At 54.2% G+C, this 13,208-nt stretch overlaps 7 protein-coding genes across 7 annotated transcripts; 3 read left to right on the top strand and 4 right to left on the bottom strand.

Moving 5' to 3' along the window:
• Positions 1-776: 776 nt before the first annotated feature.
• Positions 777-2,767, top strand: CCOS01_03900 (R3H domain-containing protein; the record flags this gene model as incomplete). Its single annotated transcript, XM_060452083.1, has 4 exons — positions 777-1,127; positions 1,203-1,725; positions 1,784-2,647; positions 2,712-2,767. The coding sequence occupies 4 exons, from the start codon at positions 777-779 to the stop codon at positions 2,765-2,767; spliced, it is 1,794 nt and encodes a 597-aa protein (XP_060318348.1).
• A 215-nt stretch (positions 2,768-2,982) lies between these two features.
• On the top strand, positions 2,983-3,297 carry CCOS01_03899 (uncharacterized protein; the record flags this gene model as incomplete). The annotated part of the gene is made up of 1 exon (XM_060452082.1): positions 2,983-3,297. The coding sequence occupies one exon, from the start codon at positions 2,983-2,985 to the stop codon at positions 3,295-3,297; it is 315 nt and encodes a 104-aa protein (XP_060318347.1).
• A 1,423-nt stretch (positions 3,298-4,720) lies between these two features.
• On the bottom strand, positions 4,721-5,416 carry CCOS01_03898 (uncharacterized protein; the record flags this gene model as incomplete). The annotated part of the gene is made up of 1 exon (XM_060452081.1): positions 4,721-5,416. The coding sequence occupies one exon, from the start codon at positions 5,414-5,416 to the stop codon at positions 4,721-4,723; it is 696 nt and encodes a 231-aa protein (XP_060318346.1).
• Positions 5,417-6,141: 725 nt separating this feature from the next.
• CCOS01_03897 (histone H2A.Z) lies at positions 6,142-6,988 on the bottom strand (the record flags this gene model as incomplete). The annotated part of the gene is made up of 3 exons (XM_060452080.1): positions 6,142-6,330; positions 6,412-6,543; positions 6,884-6,988. 3 exons carry the CDS (start codon positions 6,986-6,988, stop codon positions 6,142-6,144), a joined length of 426 nt encoding a protein of 141 aa, XP_060318345.1.
• A 648-nt stretch (positions 6,989-7,636) lies between these two features.
• On the top strand, positions 7,637-7,858 carry CCOS01_03896 (uncharacterized protein; the record flags this gene model as incomplete). The annotated part of the gene is made up of 1 exon (XM_060452079.1): positions 7,637-7,858. One exon carries the CDS (start codon positions 7,637-7,639, stop codon positions 7,856-7,858), a length of 222 nt encoding a protein of 73 aa, XP_060318344.1.
• Positions 7,859-8,616: 758 nt separating this feature from the next.
• CCOS01_03895 (actin) lies at positions 8,617-10,081 on the bottom strand (the record flags this gene model as incomplete). Its single annotated transcript, XM_060452078.1, has 6 exons — positions 8,617-8,847; positions 8,907-9,474; positions 9,530-9,738; positions 9,810-9,868; positions 9,927-9,982; positions 10,050-10,081. 6 exons carry the CDS (start codon positions 10,079-10,081, stop codon positions 8,617-8,619), a joined length of 1,155 nt encoding a protein of 384 aa, XP_060318343.1.
• A 732-nt stretch (positions 10,082-10,813) lies between these two features.
• On the bottom strand, positions 10,814-12,841 carry CCOS01_03894 (F-box domain-containing protein; the record flags this gene model as incomplete). The annotated part of the gene is made up of 3 exons (XM_060452077.1): positions 10,814-11,093; positions 11,145-11,356; positions 11,414-12,841. 3 exons carry the CDS (start codon positions 12,839-12,841, stop codon positions 10,814-10,816), a joined length of 1,920 nt encoding a protein of 639 aa, XP_060318342.1.
• Positions 12,842-13,208: the final 367 nt, after the last annotated feature.

Here is a 13,208-nt window from a genome sequence, read left to right as displayed (position 1 = left end):
CGGAGAGAGGTACTTTACCAAGTTACCATTGACTGGGACCACTCGCCCTCCTCCCCCACGCCCACGCCCCTACATAACATCCGCCACGGCATTTTTTCTGTACTGGTCACAGCGTGCGACTTTTTTTTTTTCTTCCTCTTCTCTCTCTCTCTCGGCTGCTCGCATTTCCCTCCTCCCAACCTGTTTTTTTCAAAGACCCATTTTCGGAGGGGGTCTCTGCACGACTATTAACGACGACCGATCCGAACGAGCGAACGGCCGTCACATCCACACACGAGAGAAATTCCTTGCGACTTTTCTGTTGCATGCTGCGTGTTTGGTGAACTGCAACCTTGCACACACACACACTGACTGCATCGCTTCGTACGCTACATCGCAATCAAGGTTGCTGCCGTCGCCTCCGTCCCCGACGCCGCTTTTGCGTCTTAGGTTGCTGTCACTTTGGCTTTGGCGAAAGGCACACTGACTGTTTGCTTGCTCCGCATCGCCCGCCATTTCCTGAGGTCGCCAGGTCCCTGTCCTCGCTCGCGTTGTCCACACACGTCAGTCGGTCGGTTTTGTCGAGGGCTTTTTTTTTGCTGCATCTACCAACTGCCCCCCTTGCCAACCCAACCTGCATCTCCCTCACACATCCGCATTACCGCCTCCCGCCTTTTCCTCCTCCTCTTCCTCCCTCCCGCTCCCCGTCGGCACATCACACGGGTTACTGGTCATCAAATCCAGTACCTGCCGTCAACGGGTCTACACCTCGAAAAAGATATCACGAAAAAAAGACAATGAGCCAGCAACAACACGACATGTATCTCGACTACTCAGCCCCCCCGAATCGCTCCCCGAGCTCCTCGAGGCAGTATGCGGGCGGCTTCCAATCTGGTCTGTCCCTCCCTCGTCAGGCCCAGCGACCTTTCGATAACGGCTTGGGCTCCTCTGCCCTATTTCCTTCCGACCGCCTTGGCTACAATCCTAGAGCCATGGATCAAATGTCTGCGAATGGTATGCCCGGGGGATATATGCTGGACAACAGCCAGGCCTGGAACTACAATGCTGGTGGTGTCGCGACCGTCAACGGTGCCATGAACGGCGCCAATAGACAGAGGAGCGTCAATCGCCGAGCCGCTCTCCCCACTGTGAGTTTCCCCCCCCCCCCCTTTCCCTCATCCTTTCGCTCTCTATAACGTAGTCGTGATCTGACCGCCCCTTAGAACTGGACCGATCAAGGACTCGGCATGCACGGCTCATATGGCTCCGGCCTCAACGGTGGAATGTCCAACGGCCTCCGCTATGACGGACAGGGTGATATGCGTCCCAGCTCGCAGACGGAAGAGCAGCTAATCCCTACCGCCATTGTCATCAAGAACATTCCCTTTGCCGTGCGAAAGGAGACGCTTGCCGCCGTCATGTTGGAAATGCACCTCCCCCAGCCATACGCCTTCAACTACCACTTCGACAATGGCGTTTTCCGTGGCTTGGCTTTTGCCAACTTCCAGTCCCCCGAAGACACCAAGATTGTCATTGATGCCATGAACGGAATGGAGGTCCACGGCCGAAAGTTGAGGGTCGAGTACAAGAAGATGCTGCCAGAGGCCGAGAGAGAGCGTATCGAGCGCGAGAAGAGGGAACGACGTGGTCAACTCGAAGAACAGCACCGCGCCCCGATGCTACACCAACAGCCATCCCTCCAGACCCTGAACAGCGTCTCCAGCAACCCTCCCCGCGCTCCCCTCGGTACGTTGCGACGAAGCCACGAGATGGACTTGAACACCTGCTGACTGACCGTGCGTAGATGGAGATATTGATCTCAACGATCCCGAGACTCTGGAGTTCTACACCGAGCTTACTCTTTTCAAGCGTGATACCAACCGTGAAATCCTCATCTTCCCCAACTCCGTCGCCCCCGAGCAGCGCCGTCGCATCCACATCCTCGCCCATCACATGGGCCTCGAGCATAACTCTGTGGGAGAGGCCGAGTCGCGCCAGATTCACGTTGTCAAGCGCCAGCTTCCTTCACCCACGGCCCAGATCCACTCTCCCGCTGTCGGCTTGGACTACCACAAGAAGGGCCTCAGCAGGGCAGCCACCTTCGACTTCGCCGCTGATAGAGAGGCCCGGAGCGCTAGCACCAACTACTCCCATGCCATGGGCCGCCAAGGTCCGACCCTTGAGCTTCCTGGAAGCCCTGATGGAAATGGCCTTGCCAACCTCCGCGCCGCCAAGAGCTTCGCCGATCTGCGATCCTTCAGCCCTAGCCCGTCTGCGTCCTCTTCGAGCTACTTGACGGCCATGAACGGCATCGGGAACATTCCCCAGTCTGGCAACTCGGGGGCCCGCTTCGGCGATTACAATGGAGGTGTCAACCAGTCCGCCGCGCTTGCCACTCCCAACCTGACACCTACTTCCGGGACGGTCGGCACTCCTGGTACCGACAGCAGCCTTCTCAGCTCGCTTGGTGGACTTAACCTTGGCTCCTACGAGTCAGCCGCCCATTCTCAGGCCCGAAGCACCCCTGGTGCCATTGGAAGCCAGCGCCCTGGTGCCAACAGCGGCAACCGCAATGCACCCGAGAGGCAGCCCAGAGGCCCCGAGTGGGAGACTTCTGCCGGCTTCAGCGGTCGCAACCGCTCCAACGGCCACATGCAACGTGGAAGCGGTAAGTTTTCTCATTCGTTTGCTCAGACTGGAATAGTGAGTCCAATAAACTAACCCCGTGGCAGACTCTTCCGACAACGCACCCCGTGCTGGAAGCGCCGGCGCATCTCGATTCCACTAGACAAGAACCATAATTTACCTCGCCGAGACTGCCACGACAACCATTACAATGAGGAAACGATTCATGACTCGCGACGCATAGAGACTACAAACGACATTCGACGAGTTCACCGCAGCTCACCGCAGCTCGGTAATCGACAAACCCCCCTGTGTTATACCTACCATTGCTTTTCATGATGGACACTCTCCCCCACAACCACACCCATATTGCTTATAATGATGATTTGTTGGACACGAGCCTTTGGCAGCGTCATGATCTTTCGCTCGGCCGTCTCGGAATTGGTGGATAGAAGATTTCCCAGCGTCGCGGCGGCATCCCATTTTGGATTCACGGCACCCGCCCGGCAAGGAAACCTTGGCTCATGGCTGTTTCAACGACCAGAGAAGGATGAACGGAAAAGAAACTTGGATACAAGAAAATACCTGATATGGGCAACCATTTCGACATGGCAAAAAAAGGCCCATGGGCGGTCCCCTATACCCTCCTGTTTCCCCGCCATACCTCCTTTCATGGCGCGCGGGAGCATATGAACCACCCTTGACGATGAATACGCTGTTACGACCTTTTTATGTCTAGATAGCTGTACCAGCATGCTCGACAAAAGCCGCTTCTTTTTGGATGACGAGACCATGCCCTTCGGCGACCATGACTATACCCACCTAATTACCACGGTTCGGCAAGTTTTGATCAAGACACGACCCAAGACTGATGTTGCCCTCGGACTCTCTTTTGACGGCCAAGATTGGTAGTTTGTCGGCTTCAGAAAACAATGCCAGCTCTTTATTGGGCTCACCGACGAAAAAAAAAAAAGTTTGATTTGATTCTGGGCGTATTTATGCGCCTGCATTTCCTGATGGTTTTTTTTTTTTTTCGTGTTGTTTAGTATTCATGTCCCCCGGCCCTCAATCCTGCAAAGTGCTCTCTGTGTCAACTTGCAGAGAGTCGCCCACAGAATGAACACTCCTGTTCCATCATGGGTGATCTTTCGGGACGACTTTGACGGGGACATTGGCGTTGAGGCTGCATTGGGGGCCAATTGGTCGTATTTCGTGGTCTTGGACCTGCTAGAGTTTTCCGTGTTTTTTTATTCGTCTTATTTTTGTTGGATTTACATGCATTTGCGAGCATCTGAGGCAGGATGACAGGACGAGAGATCAGTGAACGATCTAATGTCGATATTTTTTTCCAGCAGAGAACAACACACGAGAGAGAGATGAGATGGCAGATGCAAGGACTGGCCAAACTATTTGCGTGTAATGTGTCATGGGGCACAAAGATAATTTCGATGAAGAGAGGATGATGATGTACCGAGAGAGAGCCGCACACACTAGGCAGCTATGCTATTTTGCGCCTTGTCAAATATACTGCGTTTGATTCGATACCGAGTCTCATGTCATGGCGCTTACTGTGAGGACGACACAAGACGCGCCGCTACCTGACTGCTGACGTCCAACGTTACGAACAGGACTCGAACGCCTTCTTTTGTGGTCTGGTTGTTCAGTTCTACCGCTCGTTCCTGAGGGAAGGTAGAATTCGTTACAAACCGTATGAGTTGGGGGGTTCTAGACCAAAGTCATCTTCTTACAAAGCAAGCTACAGTTCATGTTCTGTTTCACGACATCTCATGACACCTCGGGAGGTGGGTGAGCGGGCGGTAAACATAATTCTTTGTCTTGTGAAACGGGGGTTATGATGTGCCTGACCAAATGGTGGGTAAATGATACGGGCAGGAAGGACCAGCCGGATTCTGAAGACTCGTTCTTAAAAAGGGTCAAAATGATTATGAAAACGGGGGACGGTTAGCTGTTTAGATCCGTTGTGTTCCTACCATACCAACGAGATATCGTTCACGATGTGGCTCATTCTCCCGCTCGTACTCGTAAGAGCCCCAGATACCACCTACCAAGCTACACATACACTCACTCACATTCTACCAAATCTAGATCAATTTTGCTATATGGTTTGCACATAGCCGAATCTGGACAAGCAACGAGGTCGAACCATCGCCAGACGTTCCCGAGGAGGTGAAGGGGTAAAGGGGCGTAGAATGGCCGACCATCTCCAAGTGAACGAATCCAGCCATCGTGGACCATCATTGATAACTCCCCCGGATTCGCCACTACCACCACCGCCAGCCGAGCCAGACGAGATCGCTGTGCAAATCGCCACAACGTCTCCATCTCCATCATCGTCATCCACATTGTCCGAGCCCTCGTCAACCTCGTCACCCTCATCACCCTCGTCCCCAACGGAACCATCAACGCCAACAGCAACAACATCAACACCACCGGTCCCCTTCCGCCTCAACCCCCTCCCAAGATGGCGCTGGCGCACCCACTGCGGCCTAAGATACCTCATCTCCTGCACAAACCGCTGCATCCACTGCGGCCGCTTCTTCTCCAACAAACCCGCCCCCAAAACCGGCCCGCTCTTCATCTCGCGCCTATACATGAGAGGTAAAGCCTTACTCAGCCTGCGTCCCGAAGACGCGGAGTATGGGTACCTCGTGGCGCAGCAACTGAAGCGGAGGAATCGCGGTGAGCCCAGGGCGGCGAGGGCGGTAACCAGGGCGAGGGCGGAGCGTTCGGCGATGATGATGGCGAGGGCCGTGTTGGGGGATTCGGTGATGGCTTCGCCGCCTTGGCTCATGCTGTGGCCTTCTAAGTGGGAGTACGTCGAGCAGTGGCAGGTGGGAACGTGCCCAGCACGAGGGACACGAATCAAGCCGGCATCTGCACGACGCGTTCGCTTCAGCATCCCATTAACTAAGTAATCAGGCCGCACCATAGATGCCCCGATTCATGAACACCATAGAGATAGATTTCCTGCATTAATCTGTGATCACTTAGGACAAAGGCACGGCATCAGTATACAGAAATCAAATGTGTACCCCCATTACAGTTTTATTCATCTACCTAAGCCCATCAGCTAGTGCCTTATCCGCGCGTGCCTTCTTGGGAACCGAAACAGGAACCTCGAAATGTTGTACATTGTGAGTGAGTGCCAGACTCGAGGCGAATCTGCGTGGGTTTCTGAGAGTGCAGGCACCCAGAGTGAGTACCCTGCAATCATGAAGATCAAGGCGCTTATGGCTCATGCGCCATATTTTTTTCAGCACCGTACCCGTGAACGTCGAGGACAGAATCGCGTGCAACTCTGAACCGTTGCATGCCTCTTCCTTTCTTTGTTTCCAGATATTGTGAAAAGATTATTCAACCTCTGGCACACCTGCATCATCGTCGTTTCTGACCAATGTTGTAAGGAAAGCAGAAAAAAGCATCCCTTGAGACCGAACCACTCCCAAATAACCGTCCTGAGAAAAAAGCCAACCGAGAATATCAACGTTATTATCGTTGTTGTGCAAGACGCGGGATTTATGCCTCGAGCGCCTTGGCCTTCTTCTTCTGCTCAACCTTGAGGAGGAGCGCGCGGTTGATGTGTGGCAGAACACCACCAAAGGCGATGGTGGCACGAATCAGGGTGTCAAGTTCCTCGTCACCACGAATGGCAAGCTGGAGATGGCGGGGAGTGATACGCTTGACCTTGAGGTCCTTGGCAGCGTTCTACGAGGCGCGCGTCAGTAAATGATTTAGGCAGAGACCCCGATGAGTCAACGGAGTGCGCCGGGAGGGATGGGAACTTACGCCTGCAAGCTCGAGTACTTCAGCAGTAAGGTACTCGAGAACGGCGGTGACATAGACGGCAGCCTTGGCACCGACGCGCATCTTGTTCTGGGTGTTGGCCTTGAGGAAACGCTTGACACGACCGCAGGGAAACTGGAAAGTCCGTGTTAGCAAGCTGCTACCGCTAGCTTGAGAAATTTTCATTGCTGCGAGCGTTCCGGGAGTTGCGCCATCGTTTTCAAGCCCAACGAGATCGTGCACGCGACCGCATTCCGTCCATCATCCAGTGCAGCTTCAACGGCGGAAAAGTGATCGCGCAGATTCACGTTGCAGGTGGAAGATGCTGCGCGACACGAGATGATGGTTGGAGGGCGGTTCTGACTTGTGTTGCGGTCGAACGCGTCGGAATCGGGTGGTCGTCGGTCGATGCTCGATATCGGGGCCCAAAAATCGACGTGCAAAACCGGCGCATCATCAGGATAGCGCAACTTACCTGGAGACCAGCGCGAGCGGAGTGGCTCTGCTGCTTCTTGGGGACTTCGGCCGTAGCCTTGCCTCCGGACGTCTTTCCGCCAGACTTTCCCTTGCCGCCGGCCATTGTTGATGTTGATGCGAGGGCGCGAAAAAAAGGTTTGATAAATTCGAAAGTCGAGTTTGGGATCCGATGATTCGATCAAAGTGGGGATGCGCGTGTCGAGTACAAGGTTTGGAAAAAAGGACTGTTATCGAACAAGACTGTTTCGGTGTTGGGTTGTAGTTGGAGGGGTTGTCGAGGGAAGCTTTGGTGGAGGTGGATGGAGATGGCAGAAATTTAGTTCGAAGGCTGACAGTGATTGTTGTTGTTCGTCGGTGACGGCAGGAGAAGAGGACAGGGGGGCGAATGGGAGCGAGGGAGCTTCGGTGCGAGCAAGAAAATCGCGGTCGGTGTGGTGTGGGAGGTGCGAGGAGGGGGGGGGGGACCGTCGATGGGTGTGCCGGGTGCTGCTGCGTGCTGGTGCTGCTTGTCTTTGCGGTGCTTTTCGTTTCTGAGCAAGTCCATGGCGCGGCCTGTGTCTGCGTGTCTGCTTCTGCTGCTTCCAAGGGAAAGGTATGACCACCTGCGCACCTCTGCTGCTCTGCTCTGCTCTGCTCTGCGCTGCACCTCTGTGCTGCCACGGCCCACGCTGCCTCCTTGCTCAGAGTTTTGCTGGTGAGCTATGGTCCGTTCCTATTCGTCGGTTGGAGCTCTGTTGTGGATGGCTGTGTTATGGCGCTAGCGTCGAGTGCCCAGAAATTGTTGACAAAATGTTATTGCCGGAATGTTGCGCGACTGGAGAGCTTGCATACGGCTGCCGAAGATTACCCGAGCCGCATCGAAGGAGCCGGGAACCTTGAGGTGCTTGCTTGGCCCGGGCGGGCTGTGAGTCTGGTGAGCGAGGCAAGAGAGCCTGCCGCCCAAGACGTAAGTACATGGCACTCGCCATGGTAGAACCGTCAGAAAGCCAGAAATGAGACAAGAGTAAGGAGAAGGACCTGCTCAGCTCGAGCAAATCACCTGGGATCCAGGACACGCCGTGGCGGCAAAGAAGCACATACCTTGAGCTTACCTCCAAGTGAGGCTCTGCGACGGATGCCAGCAGCAGGCTTTGGCCAAGCTCGCTGCACTACAGCGGGATGGTCAAGCAAAGCTCAGAGAAGAATGAGGAGTGGCCTTCAGATCAGCCTGAGCCCAAATGCAGCCTGTCTCGAGCCGTGGAGGTGAGTGTTGTCATCTTGATATGATCGTTGCCGATGTTGGCCTTTGATGTCGACGCAAAACGCAGACCGAGAAAGCGTCCCGCACGAGGCTAGTGACAGCCTGTGGCGCTTCTACCCACGTGATGTGGCTGGTGCTTCATCCGGCCTGGAGTCTCACGTGCAACGTTTGACCTCATGAGCTCAGTGCTCCCTTCAAGGCTCAAGCTCAGGCCCCGCCTGGACTCGATCGGATGACCGGCCCCATAAAACACCGGGAAGATCTGACACTGGAGCTCGGCTCTCATCCGGTATCCACACCACCATGTTCTCGTCTCTCGACTCTGGAGGAGTGAGTCCTCATCCTGCAGCCGGTACCAGCTGTTAATGTAAGTCTACAATAAGGCACTGTCGAAAGAGAGTATAACTTCTTTCATCTTATCATACTTTCTAATCAAATCGTCAATACATCCATAATAGAGAGCGTGGTCCTACTCACTGACCACCGCACTATCAAAGAAACTTCTTGTTTGCTATCTCGGGCCCTACCTCTTCGTACTCGGCCCTCATAACACACATCCTTTCAAACGTCGAAAGTTCGCTCATGATGGATCCCCCAACCCAAGCGGAATACGCCCTATTCCGAGGAGAGATGACATTGATAGTAGTACCCTCTGCGAATAAACGCTCCAGTTCGCACTTCAACCTGGCGCCGAACCCAGGAAACATGGTGTTTCCTCCAGCCTATACCGTCGTCAGCAACACGGCGACTCAGCGAAAGCAAAACAAAGACAAGTACTCACAAGCAGGATATTTTGACAGAGACTTTCACGAAGACTCTGTGCACACTTCATAATAACATTAAAGGCATCATGCTGCAGCCCACCAACATCAAGCCCCAACATGGAAGGGTTGAACGACACCTCGCCCGCACGCAAACCCAGCGGGGTGTCAAGCTTGACTTTCATCCCGTCAGGCAGATCCCAGATCTCTTCCCCCCCTCTGTCATCCACCATATTCTTCCACCGCATGACACCCTCCTCAAAGTCCTTTGCGACGCGGCACCGTTCAGTCTTGGCCAACCACAGAACGTCATCCCAAGCCCCGTTTGACGGAAGCTCTAGACCGACTTCATTCGTGAGAGCTTGCTGCAACCAGTCGTCTATCGCTTGTCCTGCAACATCGTGCCTACGGGCGTGGTTCCGGATAGGCGCGTGGTCGTATACTGGTAGAGTAGAAGTCCCCGCGTAGCCCGAGTCGATGACGAGAGCGATGGGTAGGTTGGCCGCGTAAGTTGACAGCAGAGCCGGCGAGGCCGTGTAGTACGCCGGCGCGGAGAAATATTCGAAGACGTGGGATACCATGGTCATCCTAGTTTGTGCACAATTAGGCTCTTTGCAGTCTCGAAAAAACGTCTGGGACTTACCGCTGGCTTGGAGAGAGATGGAGTGGTTCTGTCATGATGATTGGATGATGGGAAAGCGGTATGGAGGCTCCCAACTCTGCTAAAGCATAGTTCCATATCCTATCTGCGTCTTGCCAGTTCGTGATCACGCCACCTGCTCTGATCGGGTATAGAGGTTGGTTGAGGCCTTCATAATTCGGGTCAACGGCATGGCCGACGTTGTAAGTGGTCTGTGATATGGTCAATAAGTCTTGCGCCTCGAGGAACCTGCACAGGTTGCGGAGATATCATGCCGACTAACCATCCAGACATCAGTGTTCCTGTTCTCTTTCGTCCTAGTAGGATATTGGATTGCAGTTGCTAGGTTGTAGTCAGACGGCTGAGAACAGTTACAGTTGGGGACTTTGTCTTTAGTCACGGAATACTCTGAGAGGCTGCCGGTCGCCGCCGAACCCAGCCTTGGTGAACCCGGACCTGGTAAACGATCAGAGCCTCAATCACTCATCCAGAACCACGCCTTCATTGACCAGGCAGCACTTACCCGCTATCAATGACAACGGCTCGTGGTGACATCTTTGCACTGGGCAACATGATAGATCGAACGCCAGGTATCTCACATCAGGAGATGTTTAGGGCAAGCTTACGAAAGAGCTCAGCTGTGAGAATTTGACGCTCAGGCATCTGCAGATTGGGCTTTACACAATTGCTTTCTTTTCGAGGCTGAGGTGAGCCGGTACCGGTCTGCATATGCAGGCGGCACTCATTCAGGTAAGGTAAGCATGCAGGCACGTTTGGGAACGCCGCTTATTGTTCATTTTCATTCAGGTTTAATGATTGAAACCTGATGGCCCACATCACGGAAGGTTATTTGCGATGAATTGGCAAGAATATCGTAGAGATGGGTTCTTCCATTTTACTACTACTCAAGTCTCTAATCAGCCCTCTTCTCTTTTCTTCATGAACCCTTCAAACATCTTCCAGGTTCAACTTGGTAAGCATCAAAACTTCATCAAAACTGATTGCCATGGTCATTACCAGCGCCATGTCGTACTGTGAGACCCAACAGGCTTTTGGGCAGGTATCGCCTGCAATCATACACTCTGCACGCCAAGGTATTCGCCGTGGTAAATCTGCCCAAAATAAAAGACCATGTGATCCCAATTTCACGCCAGTCGCATCCATTACGCTTGCAATCAATAAAACAGTCATCGCTCTGACGGATCCTCTTTCATTACCAAACTCCGGATTTGCGGGTCGTTGCTTGACGTCTTTGCGCCATATGTGTTGTGTCGTTCTTAATAGCGTTTAATACATCATCGTCATAATTTGCTGCTGCTGTTGTCGCTGCCGCTGTGCGTTTCTCTCAGCGAGAATCCTCTTGACTCGTCGTCGACCGGTGTTGATGAAGTGATATTGCGGCGGGTACTCCTGTTCCACGGCTTGAGGGTATGTCCAGTATACGAGCCCGGCGAGAATCATGTTGAAGAATCGGGCTGCGGGCGTGAGTCGGGGCTTCTTGCGCGCAAAGTGTCGCCATTCGAGTGTGAGAACGATGTTGCCCAAAACATTAAGGAGGCGGAAGAACCTTTTTACCTGTTAGCTCCTTATAAAATAGTGAAATAATAACCGAACTTACATGTTCAACACGATAAAAACCAGGGTCACTGTAACCCGTCTGTCAAATAATCCAGCTATGCCGTCTTCCACATCTTTGACGAGGACGTAGATTGGCAAACACCAAAGACCGAGTATCGCTGTCTCAAGGATCAACGAAAAGTGGTACGTGCGCTTGTGTTCGCCTCTGACCACGAGGAGAGCCAGACACCACCACAGCAAGACGAACGCGACCTGTCGAGGTTAGACAACTATTTTCGAGACTTACGAGAGCGATTTTCATGAACTTACAATAGACGGCACCAAGACGAGGATCTCGTCTCTAAAGTACCTCCAGCAAAGCGCACCGGCGACGATACCGAGACTCAGCTGAATCCAGCCCAAGACGAAATACACCAGCAGGACGTTGTTGTAATGATTATAGCAGCCCTTGTGGAACTCGGGCTGGTTGGGCGCCGAAGCAGTGGCGACGGGATACCCGCACCATCGACAGATCCATACACTCGCGTAATTGCCTAGTGCCACCTTCTTGCCTACCGCCAGCTCATTCTTCTGATACGCGCAGTCGACACATTTACTAGCAAGAGGATACCGCGGATGGTTATAGTCTGCCCAGAGCAAGCTGCCGCGTGTGGGATCGTACTTTAGGCAGATGTAGCAATGTGCCAGTAGAGCGAGGCGGAACTGCTCGCCAAAAAGGTCGCGAATGGTCTCCTTTGTGAGAAAGTTACGGTAGAAGCGGCACGTGCGGCGCAGATTCTCGAGCTCGCCGAACTCGAGGTAGTCGATGATCATAAGATGCAGCTCAGGCGGGAGATCCATAAGACTGTTACCTGTCTTGGGGCCTAGAATACGAGAGCGTCGTCGTGGATCGAGCGAGGCGACCTTTTCAATGACTGAGTCTCGGCGTGAGCGGGATGTGCGAGGCCGGGCGCTTCGGGCGCTGGTAGGTCGTATTGAGCCGCCATCTTTACAGGACAGTTGTTGCTCGAGTTCGAGGGGTAGAGGTGACTCGAGGGGTGAGGGCAGGTACTGAGCTGGTGAGGCTGCGGCTGAGAGGTTGAGAGGTTGGGGCGCTGGTGAGTTGGGGTGGACCTGAGGCGCGAAGGATATAGCTGAGGGAGTAAATATGGGAGAAGACAAAGGTGCGCTGGGTGAGTGGACTATGGTGGGCGGAGGTGACAGTGGCGATACGGGTTGAGACTGCGGCCCCGGGACGGTGAGTGTTTGAGTTGTGATGTTGTTCGTCAAGGTCTGGGCATTCGAGGACTCGGCGGGGTGAGCGCCGGTAAGAGCCTGGAGGGTTGCGTCATCTTGAGTGGGGGGTTGGGCTGATGGGCCCAGTGCCAGGGTTGGAAGCGTATGAGCGTGATGCTCATGAGCGGAGTGAGGGGGCGACGGTGAGGCCGGCTCCGGTGAGTTAATAGTCGGTGTGAAAGGTGGCAGTGGTGATGTGAGCGGCAGAGCCGTGTAGTGAGATTGAGAGGCCGTGTGAGCCGGAAGTTGAGCTTCAAGATCGGGTTCAGTGGTCGGTGCGGGAGCGTGAGCGGGTACGGGAGTGTCCTCGGCGGTGGTGGACGAAGCGGTTAAGGATGGGGCCGATGAAGCCGCGGATGACTGAGATGGTTGCTGATCATCTTGGGAACCCTGAACCTTTTTGCGGACGCCGCGGGCAGCGCGGGAGATGCCCCTCCCGAATGAGCTGACAACATTATCCATAGTGAGCCCAGGGCGGGAGATGGTCGAACGGTGTTGTCGGTGGTCTTTTGGTGCACCGTCGACGGGATATGTGCCCGCCGTACAGCAGTGAGGAGAGTGAGAAAGAGATCTGGCGGCGGGTCGGCTGGGCGACCGGGGATCCCCTCGTCACGGAGGGTTGAAACTGCTTGGAACCCGGGGTGCTACAGAGAGGCCGATGTGAAACGGGTCTGGAAGCCGCGCCGGGAATCCTGGGCGAATGTTGGGGGCGAGGGACTGGGCGACCTGAGTTGACAAGAGTGTAAAGTGAGTGTGAGCGTCAGCGGGCGGTGTGTTCGAACGAATGAGAGCGGGGGCGTAAGTGAGCGAGTTGAGATTGTTCGAGTGA

This window comes from Colletotrichum costaricense (genome assembly GCF_030867565.1).
Source record: "Colletotrichum costaricense strain IMI 309622 chromosome Unknown Scaffold_3.1, whole genome shotgun sequence".
NCBI lineage: Eukaryota > Fungi > Ascomycota > Sordariomycetes > Glomerellales > Glomerellaceae > Colletotrichum > Colletotrichum costaricense.
Note: the sequence above shows the minus strand (reverse complement) of the source record. Positions and strands in the feature narration are given on the sequence as shown.